At 39.5% G+C, this 11,699-nt stretch overlaps 1 protein-coding gene across 2 annotated transcripts; it reads right to left on the bottom strand.

Annotated features, from left to right (window-relative positions):
• Positions 1 to 597: 597 nt before the first annotated feature.
• On the bottom strand, positions 598 to 7,239 carry LOC109871438 (uncharacterized). Of its 2 annotated transcripts, XM_020462340.2 has the most exons (6): positions 6,941 to 7,239; positions 6,128 to 6,274; positions 5,279 to 5,344; positions 4,613 to 4,822; positions 4,305 to 4,451; positions 598 to 3,973 (listed from the first exon to the last, which is right to left on the bottom strand). In XM_020462340.2, the coding sequence occupies exons 1-6, from the start codon at positions 7,055 to 7,057 to the stop codon at positions 3,821 to 3,823; spliced, it is 840 nt and encodes a 279-aa protein (XP_020317929.1). In that variant the 5' UTR covers positions 7,058 to 7,239; the 3' UTR covers positions 598 to 3,820. The 2 variants fall into 2 exon arrangements, with proteins under 2 accessions (XP_020317929.1, XP_031673711.1); XM_031817851.1 differs by lacking the exon at positions 5,279 to 5,344 and having other exon boundaries at positions 3,203 to 3,973; positions 6,941 to 7,195.
• Positions 7,240 to 11,699: the final 4,460 nt, after the last annotated feature.

Raw genomic sequence — 11,699 nt, 5'->3', positions numbered from 1 at the left:
TGTTAATGGTAAATATAGCAATGTTTTTTCTAAATTCTTCATCCGTTTTCATCCGACAGCAACAACATGCGTTTTTCAGCTGGCAAATTCACATTGTTAGTGGAAAATAATACCTTTGAAGGCAAAGGCCTATGATCAACATACGATATAGGTTCCAACTCTTGTCTCCTATTGTATTTTTATTATACAGATAGGAATGAGAGGGCAGACAGATTAGAGGCGAATGCGTGCATGTGTTGATCGCTGAGGCAGACCAGACTTGGTCACAGGCTACCGAATGTTCATGATGAGTCCCTACTCATTAGCATAAAAGACCGGGGTTTGAATATCATTTGTTTTCTTTTTTAAATGTTTTGTGTTTGATTGAGCCTACCTGGAAGGCTTAGATGGATTTTCCACTTTCGGGACTACTCCATTGACTACTTTGCGCCAGCCAAGCTCAATCAAGTGCAGCTAAAGTATTTGGCGAGCAAATACTAATTGAATCCTGTCTGTAGCAGCAGGGTGATGATACTTTGGGAAAATGTGGGTTTTCTATCTATCTAGAAATTTTGGCAGACAGGAAGAGTGAGTCACAAGGAGCAAAGTGCTGTACAATGATGTTAACATTTTTTATTTTAAAAATGTTTTTCAGAACTCAGAGTTTAATATTATTGACATAGGATCATTTATTGCCAGATTCTTATTAGAACTGTTGGGGAAACAAACATTGACAGGGTTCACAGGATCATTTTATATATAAAGTTGTGATTTGTGAATTGTTACATATAAATGAGTGGAAGAGCGAACAGATGCCATTGAGAAGAAGATACCCACACTGAAACATTATGTCACGGGAGTGCAGTTTGAAGCAACTGATTGCCTTTGCCTTTCAGATTTGTGTTTGTGTGCTATCAGCACAGTCTAATCCTCCCACACCAGGAAATGATTGGTGTGCAAAAGCCTTCCCACTGGGCAAAAACTGGTTGAATCAAATTCAAGGGAATTTTGCATTTGAATCTAAATCCAATGACATGATGATTTTGTTGTTGTTGATTTCACGGTAGTTGACAAATTAACCAAATTTAAATCAAAACTAAACATTGAATTGACATCTGTGCCTAGTGGATTTGCATTAATGGGGACATGTTTAATTATATATTGTATATCAACTATCCCTTTGTTAGGGATTTAAGTTATCTATCAGGATTTTGCCTATTGGATAGGATTGAAATGAATAGAATGGACAAATAATTGACTAGAATAGGGACTCGAGTTCTATTCATTATATTTCTATGCATTTAATCTTATCCTATAGGCGTTAATCCAGATAGACAACTTTTGAATTGCTGGGCTCTGGGGATACTTTGCTGCCAATGCCTTTGCCATGTGATTGTGAATCACTAAGTGTGATCACACTGGCTCTAACAACCTCACTGGCTCTTATTGACTTGCGAGCGCAACACTCCAAACTCCAAACATATAGAGTACTACTTCCTGCTTGACCTCTTGATGAGAGGAAAGCAGCTTTATTACATTTTTTAAATATCTGTTATAACCAAGTACACTTGTGTTGTTATTATTCACAGAATATCTGCATCTTTCATGAGGATGGATCATTCTAACCCACACTGATTTATTTGAAATCTGTAAGGACATGTTGTGACTTAGACGTTGTCTGAAATGGCACCCCATTTCCTTTTGTAGTGCTCAACTTCAAAAGTTGTGCACGACATAGGGAATAAAGTGCCATTGCAGATGCACCCATTTCCACCCCACAGTAAGCAAAACTTATTAAAAATACGTATTTTCAAAGTCAAAAGACATCTTTCCAACCAGTTTTGCTCATTGTCCCAGGTTTGTCCTCTCCTCTGTAAACTGCTTACCTGCTTCATTTGTGTGCTCATTAGACACCGGAGCACAGTCGGTCATTTGGTATCCGTTTTTCAGGGTTCAGTCACCTTTTCTTAGGGTGACTACAAAGGATGTGGCCAGCTGAGAGAAGTGCACATGAAGAGCAATGGAAGTTTGGTAATCCAACCACATCAGCAGTCAGGACCAGTGGAGGCAAGTAACCTTTTCCTCAACCTCAATCTTCTCTGCTGTACTCAACTGGCAGTTGTACTGATTTAAATAACCTCTATAGTTCTCTGATGTTGTGTTGTTGTGAATTCTTATAAGCATGATCATGGTCGAGGTCAAGGTGTCAGTATTGACTAACAGTTGTGAGGATGTTTTATAGAAAGACAGGGCACCTGTCAGTGTTTTTAGCTCACAACCAAAATTGTCCTATGAAGTGAGTGTACCTATTACTGTCAATGCACAATCATCAAAATATATACTCATTGTGCTATATAATTTGAAGTATTCACAACAGCTAACATATACACTGAGTGTACAAAACAGGAACTCCTTCCTAGAATTGAGTTGCACCCCCTATTGCCCTCAGAACAGCTTCAATTTGCCAAGGTATCAAGGTATCAAAAGCATTCCACAGTGATGCTGACCCATGTTGACTCCAATGCTTACTACAGTTGTGTCAAGTTGGCTGGATGTCCTTTGAGTGGTGGACCACAGGAAACTGTTGAGAGTGGAAAATCCAGCAGTGTTGCAGTTCTTGACACACTCACCTACTACTACCATACCCCGCTCAAAGGCACTCAAATATTTTGTCTTGCCCATGTAACAGTATAACTTTAGACCGTCCCCTCGCCCATACCCGGGCGCGAACCAAGGACCCTCTGCACACATCAACAACAGTCACCCACGAAGCATCGTTACCCATCGCTTCACAAAAGCCGCAGCCCTTGCAGGGCAAGGGGAACTACTACTTCAAGGTCTCAGAGGAAGTGACGTCACCGATTGAAACGCTATTTAGCGCGCACCACCGCTAACTAAGCTAGCTGTTTCACATCCGTTACACCCATTCACCCTGTACACAAGCCATGTCTCAAGGCTTAAAAATCCGTCTCCTCCCCTTAATTTAAACTGATTGAAGTGGATTTTACAAGTTACATCAGTAAGGGATGATAGCTTTCACCTGGATTCAACTGGTCAGACTATGTCATGGAAATATAATGATAGGAACGATGGGCTATTAAAACCTAGATTCCCTATGATTCAAATCAATTCAGAGGCACTCCATCGCCATGTGCATAGCACCATCTAGTGGTTACAGAGAGTTCTAGCCTTGGAGCAGGATAAATAAAAAGGAAGCACTAGATTAGAATATCACAATGTTTCTGAGTAACATTTCCCTTCACTTTTATTCCTTGACAGAATTTCAACGTCAGTTACATCTATTTAGTCATATGGGTGCAGCTACAACACCTCCACGCTTCCCATCAATAGTTCCTAAAAAGTTATTTCATAATTATGTTTCTAAGGCTGAGCCTGCATACTTACTATTCACTTCTGTACAGTGGAATGGTAGGGTCAAGTGTCTTTTACAATCTCCGATGGCTTCTAACCTCCTCTCAGAGGAGTTACACATTTACAAATGTACAGTACAGTATATTTAGACATTTAGATTTCCAAAGAGTCTCTTTCCACCTCTGTCAGCAATGACCATCACCATCTCATTCATGGTGAAGTATGAAAATCATAAGACTGAACAACATAGGATGGACATTTTTAACAATAAATAATCACTCATTTGAAGTCACTCCAGGTTCCCAGAGAATCTGCCTCTGCTTTCTATGCAACAGCTGTGGTTTGAATAACCATGCTCACGTGATCAACTTCACTTAAGCGGGCTAACAGTCTTGTGGGACACAGAAGAGGGTTCAATGTAACTTCTGCCCGTTATGTTGTGACTGTTGTGTCTGTGTGAATGGACTTCTTACATATTTTGTTGTTTAGAGCTGAGGTAACCTAAGATGGAGTTTCCTGTCCAGAGGCTGGCTCCCACCAGGCCAAACCAGATCTGGGCAGGGGCCCAGGCAGAGGTGGTCAGCTGAGAGTGGACCAGGAACACCAGCAGCACCAAGCTGCCCTGAAAAACCAAGAGAAAACACTGCAGTCACCTTTCACTAAATTATTCAGTAACATCAATGGCAGACTTGCATGATAATTCCAGTTAAGCATGCAGGTCTCAAGTCAGAATAGGGAGGAGCATGGCATGTAGGCCTTCATTGTGTGAAACTGCCACCTAGTCACAGCCTTGCCTGACATTAACTTTTTGTGTGGGTGGGGAGGGGTGTGTATGATGGGGTGTTATTCTCAATACATTATATGTATTTATATGGAAGTATCAGAACTCTCTATTGTAAAAAATAAATAATTTTAAAGACAAAAAAATAAGAGGTTGCTGAAATATCACATACCACTGCTCGGCTTATGAACACGGATGGCTTTTCTTTGTTGGGTTGGAAATTCTGTGTTGTAAAAGAGACAAAACTGTCACCCACCATCATGGCGCCAAAGGCTCTACTGAGGTGAAGATGGAAGATGTCCTCAGAACCTGTAATGGGCTGAAAGAGTGAAGCAAACATTTATTCCAGAAACATTCTTCACCTCTTGTAACAGCACATTCTCAAACTGGAACCTGGAAGCTACTGACTTTTCTTAGTCATCCCGCATCTCCACAATGTGAAATCTTGCTTCATAGATTTTTATGGTACTAAGAGCCTACCTGGAATCCTAGGAGCCAATCGGGGAAGGCCAGCCAGAGGAGGCCAAAGACAAAGGTGGCAAAAAAGTCCATCTGAAGGAAGAACTTCTGAGAGTCACTGAAGATCATGCGCAAGTCCACTCTGCTCTGCAGCTGGCTGTGGTCCAAAAAGAAGAGGACAACACTGCTCACTATGAAGAAAGAACACACGGCCATGTCCACTGTAGGCCGCTAGGAAGGAGAAAAAAATGACTGTCAGTGAAAACAATCGCAATCCAACATCTAATCATTAAAACATTAGAGAAAAAAATATTTATGCACTTAAAACCTGACATACACATATAACCTAACCCAGGGTTTCTTATTAAACTATGGGTCGGGAGCCAAAGTGGGCCCTGGGCATGGTGGGTTGCGAGTTACGAGAATACATCTATAATACACACAATTTCTTCTTAAATTGGGTCGTTGGAGGACGATTTTGGTCATGGTATGGTCAATTTCTCATTTTGGACTCGTGCTCAAAACATTTAAGAACCCCTGGCTTATTCTATTCATAGTTATATGGCACTGCTGAGAATAATAATCTATTACCAACTTGAAATAACATTTGCAGTAGCAAGTAGCCTATGATAAAAGCATTTCTAAGCTTTCAATACTATATCAACCAAATAATAGTGGGTGACTTACTTCGTTAGTATATAGTCTCTGATAATTAATTCCGTAGCAGCTATCCAGTAGAAGTGCCAGAAATGCCTGTAAATAGACAATTACTCAATAAATCAATCAATCTTTTGAAGACAATCCCCCTGTTTTTTGTCGATCAATCGCTTTTGAGGATTTCAGTGTAGGCTACCTGCATATTTATACAAGTCATGACTTTATTGTAACCCAATGAACGAACCAGAAGATGACCTCTTCGAACGAAATAATACCTGCTAAACTTGCTGCAATTCGTTTTTTCTTAGCAGAGTGATAACATAAAAGGTTGAACCAATCAATCCGTCTTTCGGATGGGACGTTAAACGGGAGACCTGACTCTCTGTGGTCACTAAAGACCCCATGGCACTTATCGTAATTGTAGGGGTGTTAACCCCGGTGTCCTTGCAAATTTACAGTCTGTCCCTCATACCATCATGGCCACCTAATTTGTATTTATGATGGATCCCCATTATCTGCTGCCAAGGCAGCAGCTACTCTTCCTGTGGCCCAGCAAAATTAAGGCAGTTCTACAATGTTAAAATCATTCTAATAAATTCACAACAGATTTCGCAACATATTAAGTGTGTGCCCTCAGGCCCCTACTCTACTACCACATATCTACAACACAATATTGTGTTTTTGTATGCATGTGTCCGTGCCTATGTTTGTGGTGCTAATCATTCCCAACTTCCAATTGGCTCATTCATCCCCCTCCTCTCCCCTGTAACTATTCCCCAGGTTGTTGCTGTAAATGAGAATGTGTTCTCAGTGAACTTACCTGGTCAAAAACAAACAATCAATGAATTAATGAATTCAGGAGAGATTTGGAGTACTCACAATCAGCCTGGATGTTGAATGTGCAGACAGTGAAACTGGATTGCTGTTGCATTTAATGAGTAGGAACTTTATGTTGCTTGCAAGCCATACACACACTAGTGACCTTGTTAGCTCAAACTGTTCACTGTCAACAGGTTGACTCTCCTCCTAAGAAATAGAAAATAAATGCACAGATTAAAGTCACAATCCTGAATTCAAGCAAACAAATGGCAGCCCTGCCACTTGGTTTGCTATTAAGATGAGGGATGTGTCTGAAGAAATGGAAACAATGTCAAATTCATAGATGATGGATGCCAGAAGCACTTACATTATAGTTTTTTTAAATATATATTTTGAAGCTATTGTATACACTGTTGGTTTACAAGGTTTACAAAGACTCACATATGCCGCGTTCATATGCTAGTCGGGAACTAGGACTCTTGGACATCTTCGAATTACTGGTTGTTGTTATACGTGCCGCGTTCAAACATACTGTATTTGCAAGTAGAAAATGTAAGTTTCCTAGTTCCGATTAGCACATGAACGCAGCAATAGATCTAAATCAACCGTATGGGGGTTACTGATGTTATAAGAGAAAAGCTTCTTCAAGAATCAATAGACAAGAAACAGTGGGCTATAATTTGAAATGATCATGAACAAAAGGGAAAATAACACTTTCAAAATGCATATGTCAAAAGACAAAAACTAGGCCTATTGATTTCTTACTCATGCATTAACATCTTACATTTTCATTTGATCTTTCTCCTAACCCCTACCTACTACCTTACCATTATAAATTCAGCTTGTATCAAAAGTAATGTAAACATAGCCTACCTGTTGACTGAAAATGTTTTTCGAAATTATCCGATATGCTGTACACAGAACAAGACCTAAAGCAATTTCTGCCGAAATAATTTTACTATCCATTGCACTTTTTCTTTTCGGATACATCTTCACATGCGACGTGAGCGACTGACAATTTTCCGGACTTCTGGAAACACTGTAGATAGCTACTACATATATATGTAATAGCCATTGAAGACTATGTAACAACAGCCTTACACAAGATCCTTACGAAACTCACGAGTGGAAGCTATGTCGATGGCAGGCGGTGGGGGATTCGCTCTACAGGGGACAATCCTTCTGTTTCTGGTCGACCAATCGCTTTTGAGGACTCGAGTGTAGGCTACTTGCATAATTATATAAATCATGACTTTAGTGTAACCCAATGAACGAACAAGAAGATGAACTCTTTGAACGAAATAATGCCTGCTAAACTTGCTGCAATTTTTTGTTATCTTAGCAGAGTGATAAGATAATATTTGGTATATATTTCAAACATGTCAGTTATTGATCAATAATTCCAGAACAATTAGGGTAACCCCCCCAACCAAAACAAATCTGGTCTATTTCACTTTAATGACCAGCAATTATTTTTCCACCAGTAACACCACTAAACTAAAATGCAGTGTCACAATTCAAACTTATCATATAATCTTCTTAGTCACTTGGTTAATCATTAGAATGGGGTGTGTGATTATACATGCATATTGCACAGGTATACTAGGACTAGGCCTATAATTTAGAATGTTTACCTCTGACCTGTACAAAACACAAATGGCAAATCATGTGATAATCAGTGTGCCGTGGATTTAAGAGGATTGTCCAGTCTTTTACCCTGTGTAAACACTGTAATGTGTTTACACAGGGTAAAAGACTGGACAAGACTGGACAATCCTCTTAAATCCACGGCACACTGATTATCACATGATTTGCCATTTGTGTTTTGTGACCTAACAGCGTTACAATTGCCCATAGAATGAGCTAAAGTCATTAATTTAGGAACTCTGTGAGGGGAAAGAGGAAATGTGGCCTACTAACATAAGCAGAATATGTGTATAGAGTTGGCTTCTGAGTTCCTTCCGAGTTGGCTTCTGAGTGGAATCATTTCTGTTTTTGTTATGACACATTTGATATTTGTGACAAAGTTCTGGGAGTGGGAGGTCTGGAATAAAGACTGGAAAATATCCATGAACCAAAGTGTTGAAACAAGCAAATATGGAAATAGTGGTCATCTGTGCATACAGTACCTCTTCCCAATCTATTGCCTTTATTGAATATATTTTTTTTATATTGATGCTGCACTGTTTGAGAGGATAGCTCACAAGAAATTATGTTATTGTACCATATACACCCTGCTGTATCCTGTGCATATGACAACTAAAAATGTGATTTGATATATATGTTCAACACAACAGCAGGGTGCGCTGTTCTTATATCTTATTGGCTCTGTTGCTAGACCTTGAATCCACCCATAGAGATGGACAGCGGGCGCACTTGCAACAACGCCTTTTTCAGAAAGGTTCTACATAGAAAAAAAGGTTCTATATAGAACCCAAAAGGTTTCTATCGTGTACTTCATATCTGACACTTCTAAAGGTTCTATATAGAACCCAAAAGGTTTCTATCGTGTACTTCATATCTGACACTTCTAAAGGTTCTATATAGAACCCAAAAGGTTTCTATCGTGTACTTCATATCTGACACTTCTAAAGGTTCTATATAGAACCCAAAAGGTTTCTATCGTGTACTTCATATCTGACACTTCTAAAGGTTCTATATAGAACCCAAAAGGTTTCTATCGTGTACTTCATATCTGACACTTCTAAAGGTTCTATATAGTCTATTTCTTGAAATAAGTTTTATTTTGAGTTTTGTATAGAACCTTTAGGGGTGTCATATATGAAGCACACTATTGCTTTCTTGAGGAAAGGGTTAATTGGGCTTTGTATAGAACCTTTAGAGGTGTCATATATGAAGCACACTATTGCTTTCTTGAGGAAAGGGTTAATTGGGCTTTGTATAGAACCTTTAGAGGTGTCATATATGAAGCACACTATTGCTTTCTTGAGGAAAGGGTTAATTGGGCTTTGTATAGAACCTTTAGAGGTGTCATATATGAAGCACACTATTGCTTTCTTGAGGAAAGGGTTAATTGGGCTTTGTATAGAACCTTTAGAGGTGTCATATATGAAGCACACTATTGCTTTCTTGAGGAAAGGGTTAATTGGGCTTTGTATAGAACCTTTAGGGGTGTCATATATGAAGCACACTATTGCTTTCTTGAGGAAAGGGTTAATTGGGCTTTGTATAGAACCTTTAGGGGTGTCATATATGAAGCACACGATTGCTTTCTTGAGGAAAGGGTTAATTGGGCTTTGTATAGAACCTTTAGGGGTGTCATATATGAAGCACACTATTGCTTTCTTGAGGAAAGGGTTAATTGGGCTTTGTATAGAACCTTTAGAGGTGTCATATATGAAGCACACTATTGCTTTCTTGAGGAAAGGGTTAATTGGGCTTTGTATAGAACCTTTAGAGGTGTCATATATGAAGCAATTGAGTCCTTTTGAAACCTTTTTCTGTAAGAGTGCAGGTAGGAGGTGTGCCCTCTTTCCAGCTCTATGACTGCTAGTAGTTCAGGTCTCAGGTGATAGAAATGAGCAAACGAACCCAGATTATAAATGGGAGAGGACGACAGTCTGCCCTCTGTTGACAAAAAACTCCAATGAATACACAATACATAATAATATAAGCAAGGTACTTAACCAGATATTATTTGATATTGAGATAAAAGCGCCTGCATTGGAATTTTTCCAAGGCAGTACCTGTGTACTTCTAACTATGCATTTTTGTCCCTTAAAGCCAGCTATAACATCTGATCTGAACCCTGTTACTGATGCTTTATTGCTTCATCAGCCAGTGGTCAAGTGATGAGGAGATTTTCCTGAATGAATTTCAAAAGACAAGCGAGGAAGAATATTGCCAATCAACATCAACAAATCCTGTGTCATCAAGGGAAGGCAAAGCAGGTACAGTTACAAGACCTTCCAGCTAAACAGCATGTAAGTTACTGTAGGTTACATCCCACTGTGACATCACCTTTAAATTGTCTTCACTGAAACAGATATACAGTGGGGTCCGGGAATTATTGGATCCATTGATAAAGATGAGAAAAAAAGACTAATAAATACATACAATATAGCTCAGTATTTGTATGCTCCAATTTTATACTAATACAATTGCTCAGAGAAAGAGATTTTGTTTAACAAGTAATACAAAAGGAAAATAGAATATAGGTTATTGGATCCTCTGTTTCCCCAGTTTTTTACAGTAAGGACTAGGATATTTATGCATATTTTTGCAAAGACCAAATCCACCGCAGGTTTGGATGGACAAAGACTTCTATTTTCATGTCTTTTGACCATAGCACCGGTTCCAATCCAAGTGCCAATGCCGTTTTACACTCTCCAGGCGGTGTTATTGTGATTCCACTGGTCCTGGGGCCCTTGTTAAGTTAAGGTCAACGGCATCATGAAGTTGACCAACTACCAGGACATTTGATCATGTACTGGCCATGTATCATGGCGCCTGAGAAGATTGCAGACGTTTTACGTGCTCCTAACCAACTATGTTTGTTTTTTTGCATTGTTTATAACTTACTTCTTTACTTATTCTGTACATAATGTTGCCTTTACTGTCTCTTGTGACCAAAATAGCTTCTGGACATCAAAACAGTGATTACTCACCACAAACTGGCAGAAGCTTTTTTTTCCTTTAACGAGTCCGACGAGCCAGACTATGTATATTTGTAAACAACAACTAGTGCACTAAGGAAGTCTCAAGGTTTTGCTCGCCTGAGGTAGAGTATCTTATGATAAGCTGTAGACCACACTTCCTAGTTAATTAAAGTTTACATGATTAGTTTAATCACGTAATAATAATTACACATAGAGAGTTGATAGTCACAGATACGACAGTAGATAGTGTGGTCTACAGCTTATCATGAGATACTCTACCTCAGGCGAGCAAAACCTTGAGACTTCCTTAGTGCACTATCAGTCTATAATTTTAATGGTAGGTTTATTTGAACAGAGACAGAATAACAACAGATAAATCCAGAAAACGCATGTCAAAAATGTTATAAATTGATTTGCATTTTAATGAGGGAAATAAGTATTTGACCCCCTCTCAATCAGAAAGATTTCTGGCTCCCATGAGTCTTTTATACAGGTAACAAGCTGAGATTAGGAGCACACTCTTAAAGGGAGTGCTCCTAATCTCAGTTTGTTACCTGTATAAAAGACACCTGTCTACAGAAGCTATCAATCAATCAGGTTCCAAACTCTCCACCATGGCCAAGACCAAAGAGCTCTCTAAGGATGTCAGGGACAAGATTGTAGACCTACACAAGGCTGGAATGGGCTACAAGACCATCGCCAAGCAGCTTGGTGAGAAGGTGACAACAGTTGGTGTGATTATTCGCAAATGGAAGAAACACAAAAGAACTGTCCATCTCCCTCGGCCTGGGGCTCCATGCAAGATCTCACCTCGTGGAGTTGCAATGATCATGAGAACGGTGAGGAATCAGCCCAGAAAAACACGTGAGAATCTTGTCAATGATCTCTAGGCAGCTGGGACCATAGTTACCAAGAAAACAATTGATAACACACTACGCCGTGAAGGACTGAAATCCTGCAGCGCCCGCAAGGTCCCCCTGCTCAAGAAAGCACATATACATGCCCATCTGACG

This window comes from Oncorhynchus kisutch, linkage group LG3, assembly GCF_002021735.2.
Source record: "Oncorhynchus kisutch isolate 150728-3 linkage group LG3, Okis_V2, whole genome shotgun sequence".
In the NCBI taxonomy this organism is placed as follows: Eukaryota; Metazoa; Chordata; class Actinopteri; order Salmoniformes; family Salmonidae; genus Oncorhynchus; species Oncorhynchus kisutch.
Note: the sequence above shows the minus strand (reverse complement) of the source record. Positions and strands in the feature narration are given on the sequence as shown.

Coding starts and splice junctions, on each gene's coding strand:
- LOC109871438 (XM_020462340.2), bottom strand. CDS start 7,057: ATGTATCCGAAAAGAAAAAGTGCAATGGATAGTAAAATTATTTCGGCA. Junction 5,345..6,127: donor ATTCAACATCCAGGCTGATT/GTGAGTACTCCA, acceptor GTCTATTTACAG/GCATTTCTGGCACTTCTACT. Junction 3,974..4,304: donor TGTTCATAAGCCGAGCAGTG/GTATGTGATATT, acceptor TTGGTTTTTCAG/GGCAGCTTGGTGCTGCTGGT.